The 9,833-nt window shown below is 42.3% G+C and overlaps 1 protein-coding gene across 6 annotated transcripts in view; it reads left to right on the top strand.

The window, feature by feature from the left end:
• The first annotated feature begins 111 nt into the window (after window positions 1-111).
• The window catches only part of ARMC8 (armadillo repeat containing 8), a 109,144-nt gene continuing 99,422 nt past the window's right edge, over window positions 112-9,833 (top strand). For 5 of the 6 annotated variants that reach the window (XM_027545299.1, XM_027545301.1, XM_027545292.1 and 2 more), the window contains exon 1: window positions 153-405. Coding sequence is in view for 4 of the 6 variants with exons in the window: in XM_027545301.1 (XP_027401102.1) it covers window positions 361-405 (45 nt within the window). In the remaining 2 variants the exon portion in view is untranslated. Of the gene's footprint in view, window positions 406-9,833 lie in introns of all 6 variants that reach the window. The other variant, XM_027545284.1, reaches the window with a different exon arrangement.

Raw genomic sequence — 9,833 nt, 5'->3', positions numbered from 1 at the left:
AATTGTAACGAATCAATCTATGAGGCTCCCGACTCCGCCCCTGACGCTCCTCCCTCCGCGAGCCGCAGGTGGGGCGGCAGGTCTTCTTTGCGCATGCGGGAACTGCTGCCCATCTCTAACCCAGGCTGAGAGTAGCTGCCGTTTCTGAGAGGACGATTCGTAAGGAGGCCCCTGGCGCGGTTTCCCATTGCTCGTCCCTCTGCGGGCTTTGGCCATAGTTCAGCGGTGTCTAGAGGGTGGTCTGTTCTCGTTTACCTGCCTGACTTTCTGCAGAGGTACCTGTGGTTGGCCCAGTAGTAGGCTGTCGAAAGTGCCGGCCCCCGCGCCGGCGCCGGCTGCAGCCGGGTGGGAAGGCTCAAGATGGCGTGCCTGTTGGAGACCCCAATCCGCATGAGCGTCCTCTCGGTGAGTGACCCGCCGCAGCCGCTCGCTTGCCCGCGCGGGAGCTCGGGCCCAGCCCGCGCCATTCACCACCAACGCCGTCTGCCTCTTGGGCACCACCCCTTGGGGTGGCCTCTGGCTCAGCTCTGGGCCGGGGAGTGAGAGAGGGTGGGCGGGCGGGATAGACTGGATCCCAGCCGAGCTCGAGACGTCTCCAACTCCCGGAGCGCTCACCGGTGCCGGTTCTCAGGACGGCGTCCGGCGGGCGGGGTGGTTGGGCATACGGGCAGCTGGCCCAGCGGCGCGGCTTGGGCTTTGCCAGTTGTTTCACCGAGCCCTCCTCTTAGCGATGCCGGTTCCCCGGGGCCGAGCACTCTGCTCCGTGAGGCGCCGGGCTTGCCGCTGACCTGGAGATGAGTGCCCACTTAGCCACCCCTCCCCCCGGCCGCTGTGGCAAAAAGAGATAGAGGGTTCTTGGCCCCCACAGGCTTGGAGCTACCACGCCAGATCTGTGTGGCTTCTATCTCTTCCCAGCACCTGGTCACGGGCTGGAGCTGCTTGCTTCTTGGCAACGGGGATTTCATATCAGTTGCAACGTCTCCTAGTGTGTGTAGTTCTTTAAGCTCCCTTTCTCCGCTCTGCTGTGGAGGTCTCAGCCCTGTGAGTCTGAAGGAACCTGTGCCTGGCATTCCTTTTTCCTTCAAGGGGAGTCAAATGTTTAAAAAAAGGAATGTATTGACATACCAGAAAGCAAACCTAGTTTGCTTGTTGAAGTTTAAAAATAAAACCAGAACGCGACTTTCATCGTGTACTGTGTTGCTCTTGAGAGAACCAGGACCAGGGTTGAAAGTTACTAGAAGGTACCTTAGAAGGGTTTTGCAACAAATGAGAGCTGTGCAACTGAGAAAAGTCAGTTTACCAGAGGCCCATTTGTTGTAGTTGGAAACCAGCCGGCAAAGATTGGTTGACCATCTTTTAGATTTGTCGTGGAAGTCAATCCGATGTTGAGAGGGTGGCTGGATTGTAGATGACTTGTCAGGTTCCGTGAGTCTGTGGCTTCAACTGGTTTCTTTTCTCTTCGGTGACTTCTCCCATAAACACACTCACCTATCTTAGCAGTTAGCACGTTTGCAACAATTCGCTTTAGAGCATTGTTGCAGTTAGAACATTGTTGCAGTTAGAGCATTGTTGCAGTTAGAGCATTGTTGCAGTTACAGAATTGTGGTATATTCTACCTTGATAATTTTTTTGTAAGGAGGGAAGCCGTACAGAAATATTTTCTCTGATCCATTTTAGTAATCCCTTTTTAAAAATTTTTAACTGTGACTGGGGAAATAATGTTCACCTAAGCATTGAATTTAAATTCAGTTACCACACCTCTGACTGACACCTAGGAACATTTTATGGGCGAACAGGCCAATGACTTTTCCATCATTATGCTGTTGTTTTTAAGTCGCTTTTCTCAATTCCCTTTAATTATTCTCATTTATCCTTAACTTCACTTGAAGCGTCTTTATTTTTGTACGTTTTCAACTCATGTAGCGTACAGTTGAATTTTTTGTTTTGTTTTGTTTTCACTCCCTTAGTAATATTTCCTATTAAACTTTGTGCAAAAACTTCTTGAAGAGTGTTCTGTACTTCTAGTTGGGATTTGCTTTAGCCCCAGTCTCACTGGGCCTCTCTTCCCCTCCACCTCCAACCACCTGTTATTTTTGTTGTTGTTGTTATTGTTGTTGTTTTAAGGTTTTCAGAGTCTCAGGGTCTGGTCTTTCAGTTCATCAGTTCTGGAGCCTTGGGAAATCAGAGCTTTGGATAAATGATTTAAGCTGTCTAGCCTTATTGATAATAATAATTTCAACTGAAGCCTGGATCTTTCAAAGTTCTACCTAGGGCACCACTTTTTGAAATACAAAATGCAGATGGAACAGGAATTAATAATCAAAAATTATCTTGAAAATAATTGACCCCTTTAATAGGCTACTTATTTTGCACAAGCTGTGTACAACACTGTTTAATGTATGCTTTAGGGAATGCACGATTGAGCTCAGCTATACCCTCAGGGAACTCACTGGTCTGAATGACTCCATAGCTTGAAAAACATAATTCACACCAGGGGCAGATCAAATGGTTTAGAGAATTTCCCTTCAAGGCCCTTTATATCTTCTCCTCTCTGGTGGCTCAGATGGTAAAGAAATCTACTTGCAATGCATGAGACCTGGGTTCGATCCCTGGGTTGGGAAGATCCCCTGGAGAAGGGAATGGCAACCCACTCCAATATTCTTGCCTGGAGAATTCCATAGACAGAGGAGCCTGGTGGGATACAGTCCATGGGGTCACAAAGAGTCAGACATAACTGAGCGACTAACCACAACCTCTCTGAGAGATCTCATTCATTCTAAACGTTACCTGTAGTCAACTCACACATCTACATTGTCAGCCTTGACTGTCCTCCATCTGATCTCATGTGTTCAGTTGTGTGGATGTTAGCCATCACTTCCAACAAAGCACATTCCTTCTCCTAAGAGAACTTAGTCCTGACTTCCCATTTCTGTTAATGATACTGTCTTTCATGGATCACTCACCATTAAACCGCTTGAATCATCTTTGACTCTTCCCTCTTTCATGCCCCTGAAGCTAATCAGTCCTTAAGTTCTTTTGGCTCTTCATTCTCAGTGTTTTGCACATCTGTCTGTTCCTGTGACCGTCTTCTCTTTCAGGACCTCATCATTTTATGCCTGCATTACCACAGTTCCTTGCCGTTTATTTTACTGCCTCTAATAGTTTTTACTGCCTCTAGTAGTCCAGTTCTCCACATTAATTTTCCTAGCACACAGGACACACAGTTTCCTTGTTTCAATTCTTCAGTGGATTCCTGTTGATGAAAGGATGCTATTCCTATTCAGCTTTGGATATAAGATTCTTTATCCTCTGCATGAACCTCCTATCCCATATAAAATGGCTTTCTCAAGTTAGAGTGATCTCGGATTCTTACAAACCTCAGCAGCCCTTGTCTGCCTGCCCATTTGCACACATGAATTCTAGCTTTATATGTAACATATTTTGAGCTTTTGTCATTTGCCGAGCATGGCATTGGGTTTGAGAATACAGTGGTGAACTGCACAGACTGTCTCTGCCTTCTTGGAGATGAGTCTAATGGGGGAGAGATGTCATAGATCAAAATGTCACAGAGGTCTTTGTGAACGATGATTAGTGTTATGAATGAAAAATACAGGATGCTGTACCAGCATGTAATAGAGGAATGTGTTCAAATATAGAGGTCAGTGAGCTAGGAAAGGTTTCCCTGAAGGAGTGACAATGAGCTAATAGTTCAAGGACAAGTAAGAACTAACTAGAAAAACAAGAGCATTCCAGGCAAGCTGGAATCCAGCTGAAATTAAGATTGAAATCAAGCTGGAATCAAGATTGCCAGGAGAAATATCAATAACCTCAGATATGCAGATGACATCACCTCCCTGATAGCTCAGTTGGTAAAGAATCCACCTGCAATGCAGGAGACCCAGGTTCAATTCCCGGGTTGGGAAGATCCACTGGAGAAGGGATAGGCTACCCACCCAGTATTCTTGGGCTTCCCTTGTGGCTCAGCTGGTAAAGAATCCGCCTGCAATGCTGGAGACCTGGGTTCGATCTCTGGGTTGGGAAGATCCCCTGGAGAAAGGAAAGGCTACCCACTCCAGTATTCTGGCCTGGAGAATTCTATGTCATGGGGTCATAAAGTGTCAGACATGACTGAGTGACTTTCACTTTATGGCAGAAAGCAAAGAAGAGCTAAAGAGGCTCTTGATGAAAGTGAAAGAGAGTGAAAGAGTTGGCTTAAAACTCAACATTCAAAAAACTAAGATTACTTTATGATGAATAGATGGGAAAACAATGGAAACAGTGACAAATTTTATTTTCTTGGGCTCCAGAATCACTGCAGATGGTGACAGCCATGAAATTAAAAGACACTTGTTTCTTTGAAGAAAAGCTATGACCAACCGAGACAGCATATTAAAAAGCAGAGACATTACTTTGCCAACAAAGGTTGTCTAGTCAAAACTATGGTTTTTCCAGTAGTCATGTATGGATGTGAGAGTTGGACTATAAAGAAAGCTGAGTGTTGAATAATTGATGCTTTTAAACTGTGGTATTGGAGAAACTCTTGAGAGTCCCTTGGACAGCAAGGAGATCAAACCAGTCAATTCTAAAGGAAATGAGTCCTGAATATTCATTGGCAGGACTGATGCTGAAGCTGAAACTCCAGTACTTTGGCCACCTGATGCAAAGAACTGATCCATTAGAAAAGACCCTGATGCTGGGAAAGAGTGAAGGGAAGGGGGTGACAGAGGATGCGATGGTTGGATGGCATCACCGACTCGACGGACATGAGTTTGAGTAAGCTCCGGGAATTGGTGATGGACAGGGAGGCCTGGTGTGCTGCAGTCCACGGGGTCATAAAGAGTTGGACATGACTAAGCAACTGAACTGAACTGATTCCAGGCAAAGGAAACTTGTGTTGCAGAGGCCCTGAGGCTTTTAGTAATTATTCTGTTTTATCTTCTTAGAGAGTAAAGTAATTCAGAGGTAAATGTTGGACCTTTCCTTCTTTTTAATCTAGCTACTCTTTATAGATCTTCCCTGGTGTCTCAGACAGTGAAGAATCTGAAGGCAATGCTGGACACCCAGGTTCGATCCCTGGGTGGGGAAGATCCCCTGGAGGAGGGCATGGCACTCCAGTATTCTTGCCTGGAGAACCTGCACAAAGGAACCTGGCAGGCTACAGTCAATGTGGTGGCAAAGAGTTGGACACAACTGAGCCACTAACACACTTTCACTCTTTATAACACTATGTTTTTTGTATGCTAGATTCTCAATAAATATTTGATTGAACTGTGTATTTGGAGGAATTGGAGGAAATCTCCAGGTGTCTTTCTTGGTCATAGCCATGATCACCCTATCCCTCTTTCGTTTGCATTTAGCATTACAGTGTCACTGTTTTCAACACATTTATACATTTTCCCAAACTTTGGGTGATTTTACATTGATTGCATTTTTTAAAAGTTTTTATTTTGAGATAGCTACAGATTCACAGGAAGTTGCAAAGAAAGTACAAAGAGATCGTTATGTATACTATGCCCAGTTCCCCCTTTTGGTCACATTTTATTTAACTATTATATAATATCAAAACCACATAACCATTATTGGTATAAATATGTATGTACCTCTCTATCATGTTATCACATGTGTATATTTGTGTAACAACATGGTTAAGATCTCCCTCATGCTACTTTTTTACAGTCACACCTTCCTACTCCCCCACACCCGGTATCTCTAACTCTGGGCAACAATTAATCTCTTCTCCATCTCTATGGTTTTGTCATTTTTCTATAGTGTTACATAAGTGGAGTCATATGGCATGTGACCTTTTGAGATTGGGTTTTGTCGTTCAGCATAATGCCCTGGAGATCCATCTAAGCTGTTGTAGCTGTGTCAATAGTTTCTTCCTTTTAATTGCTGAGTAGTATCCCATGATATGGATTTATGATATGGATGTCTGAAAGATAGTTTGCTTAACTGTTCTCCTATTAGAAATTTCGGTTGTTGCAGTTTTTGGCTGTTAAAGCCTGCAATGAACAAACAGGTACAGGCTTTTCCGTGGACATAACTTTTTGTATCTCTGAGATAAATGCCCAGTAGTGCAATTTTAGGTTCTGTGGTCAATGTATGTTTAGTTCTTAAACTGACAAACTTTTCCAGAGTGACTGTACCATTTTACATTCCCACCAGTAACATAGGAAAGACCCAGTTTCTTTGTATGATCACTAGCATTTGGCATTAGTTTTTATTTTAGCTGTTCTAATAGATGTATAGTGATATCTCATCATGGTCTTAATATACATTTTTAGTAATATTTTCATTACTTGCCATTTGTATTTTATTGAAATATGAATAAAATATTTTAGTGAAGTATTTTTTCATGTCCTTTTGCACACTTTCTAATTGGACTATTTGGTTTTTGACCGTAGGGTTTTGAAAGTTCTTTGTATATTCTAGATATGAGTACTTGGTCAGATAGATACTTCAAGAATATTTTCTCCCAGCGTGTAGCTTATCTTTTCATCCTCTTAAACATAGTTTAGAAAATGAACTTTGATCTCAATTTCACACCAGAAATTAATTCAAAATGGATCATAGATTTAATTGTAAAATATAAAATAAAACTTCTAGAATAAACAGAAAATTTCCAGAACCTTGGGTTTGGTAACAAATTCTTAGATATAACATCAAAAGCATGATCCGTTTTTTTTTTAATTGATAACTGGACTTAAAATGAAAATTTATGCTTTTTGAAAGACCCCGTTAAGAGGATGATTACACTTTGGTCACTTTGTAATGGTTTGAGAGACAAAATGATAAAATACCTTTGAATCATACTGTAGGCTGCAGAGACAGCTAAGACCTTCCTTACATTCTTTTTCCAGTGCCATTATGCCTATTTGACAAGCAGCTATTTGAACTGTATAGGATGTTCCAAGTCTGGATATTCCTTGATTTTGTTCTGTTCTTGACGATTATAAACATTAGTTGGTCTTAAAGTGCATAGTGATTTACTTTTTTACATGGACAACTGACAAGAGTTTTAAAAAGTTGTTCTTTTCTGTGAAGTTAAGCCCAACCATCCTATAAGTATGAATTTGGTCTCTCTTGGTTTTTAGTAGCAAATGCAAAGTAAAATCTCGTAAGCTCATTTTAAAGTTTTCTCTTTGTTTACTCTACAAAACACCTGTGAAGACAGGGTATGTCAGGAGTTGGTGCTAAAAGAAAATCAGTATGAACTTCCTAATCTTTAATGGGAATGTGTGAAGAACAGAAGATGCTCATTGTATGTTTCTGGACATCTTGCTATCTTTTTAAGGAAAGATTGCCACCTGAATTCAGACATCAAATGGTCAAGAAGTCATTTATGCTTTATCAAGAATTAGGTAGGGTCTTCCAGTTTCACTTGGAGATCTGGTCTTATTTCCTCCCATTCTTACCAAGAATTTTTAAAGTAGTGCCAAGAGCCAGGAATTTCAGTTACTTTGATTTTTATCTTTTTGATTTCGACAGTTGTTTTGCAGTGCTGTGTATCGTGTTGGCTTCTAAGTAAAGGTATGGAATTATTGACAAAGGGGGATTTCTGTTATTATCTGGAAATTGGAGAACACCTACCCTCACTGAGCAGTAGTGCTGTGATCCTTAGGACTGTTTAGATAGGAATGAAAAGTATTCCAAATAAGAGCTGTTTTGCAGAAACAGCTCCCACTTGTCACTTCGGTAAAATAAAACTGTTTTGATCTCATTTCATAAACTCAGAAGAATAAAGAATTAGCTGCATTCTCTGGTATAGTCATAAAAAAGTTATTGGGGGAGGGGAATGATGAGACAGAGTTGTGCTTTCTATTAAAAATGAAAAGTTCAGATTCCAGCCTGTAGAATCTATTAATATTTGGAAGTCTTTACCACCTGCAAAATGATTACAGACTACACAATTCTTTTGTTTCAGGAAGAATTTATTAGGCTTTCAATAAGTTGTAAGACATGACTGATTGAATAAGGGGAATGAAGAAAAGGAGAGTCATAATCATGGTCAAGTATGATTGGCAAGATTTTTAGCTTTATATCTAGGTGGTATCCTCTACTGATATGGTGAGGATTAGAAGCAGAACATGTTAGACGAAAGTGAAAGTGAAACTCTCTCAGTCTCATCCGACTCTTTGCAACCCCATAGACTATACAGTCCATGGAAGCCAGAATACTGCAGTGAGTAGCTGTTCCCTTCTCCAGGGAATCTTCCCAACCCAGGGATCAAACCCAGGTCTCCCACATTACAGATGAATTCTTTGCCAGCTGAGTCACCGGGGAAGCCCAAGAATACTGGAATGGGTAGCCTATCCCTTTTCCAGCAGATCGTCCCAACCTAGGAATCGAACCAGGGTCTCCTGCACTGTAGGCAGATTCTTTACCAGCTGAGCTACCAGGGAAGCCTGTGTTAGAGGAATAAGGAAGAAAAATGAGTTTCATTTTGGACATGCTGCGTTTTCTGGAAATTCATTTAGAGGTGTCCAATAGGCAGTTGGATATTCTGGAATGTTTTCCACAGCACCAGGCAGTTTTCTCTAGTCCTCTGTGGATATCAGCTGGGTGCCCTACAGTTTAGCTCAGTTCTGATACTGTTTACTTGAAAATAGTATTTGATTCCACAGGTTAAGTCCTGTAAGACTGACCCTGCTTCAGACAGCAGTTGCAAGTCCACATTGTTATCCTGTCCTCTGACTGACCAGATATAATCAAGGGATTGTACTACTCCCTTCTTGGATTCAGTTATTTGTCAGAATGGTTCACAAAACTCAGCAAAACATTTACTTATGTTTACCAGTTTATTTTAAAGGATAGATGAATAGCCAGGTGAAGAGGTACATAGGTCAAGATCTAGAAAGGTCCCAAGTTCAGGAACTTCTGTCCCTGTGGAACTGGGGTGCAAAATCTTCCTGGCCTGTGGATCCATTCACCTACCTGGAAACTCATCACATTTTATTTAGGAATGTTTATAGAGCTTTAATCTCCAGCCTCCCTCTCTTCCATTTCCCAGAGGTTGGTGGCTGGGACTGAAAGTTCCAGCCCTCTAATCACTTGGTCTTTCTGGTAACCAGTCCCAACTTGAGGCTGTCTAGGGCCCCAGCCTGATTATTTATTAGCATAAGCTCTTGAAAGGGATGCCTTATGAATAAGTAAAGATACTCATATAACGCAGGAAACTTTTCAAGACTTTCAGGAGCTTTGTGCCAGGAACTGGAAGAAAGACTGAATATACTAGGCTGACCAAAAAGTTCATTCAGGAATGGAAAACCTGAATGAACTTTTTGGTTAACCCATTCTTTATTAAACTACAGATATAAAGGTTTATGATTACAGCCATGAAATTAAAGGATGCTTACTCCTTGGAAGGAAAGTTATGACCAACCTAGATAACATATTCAAAAGCAGAGACATTACTTTGCCAACAAAAGTCTGTCTAGTCAAGGCTATGGTTTTTCCAGTAGTCACGTATAGATGTGAGAGTTGGACTGTGAAGAAAGCTGAGCGCTGAAGAATTGATGCTTTTGAACTGTGGTGTTGAAGAAGACTCTTGAGAGTGCCTTGGACTGCCAGGAGATCCAACCGTTAGTCCATTCTGAAGGAGATCAGCCCTGGGATTTCTTTGGAAGGAATGATGCTAAAGCTGAAACTCCAGTACTTTGGCCACCTCATGTGAAGAGTTGACTCATTGGTAAAGACTCTGATGCTGGGAGGGATTGGGGGCAGGAGGAGAAGGGAACGACAGAGGATGAGATGGCTGGATGGCATCACCTACTCAATGGACGTGAGTTTGAGTGAACTCCGGGAGTTGGTGATGGACAGGGAGGCCTGGCATG

Source organism: Bos indicus x Bos taurus, chromosome 1 (assembly GCF_003369695.1).
Source record: "Bos indicus x Bos taurus breed Angus x Brahman F1 hybrid chromosome 1, Bos_hybrid_MaternalHap_v2.0, whole genome shotgun sequence".
Classification (NCBI taxonomy): domain Eukaryota; kingdom Metazoa; phylum Chordata; class Mammalia; order Artiodactyla; family Bovidae; genus Bos; species Bos indicus x Bos taurus.
This window is presented reverse-complemented; position numbering and strand designations above follow the sequence as displayed.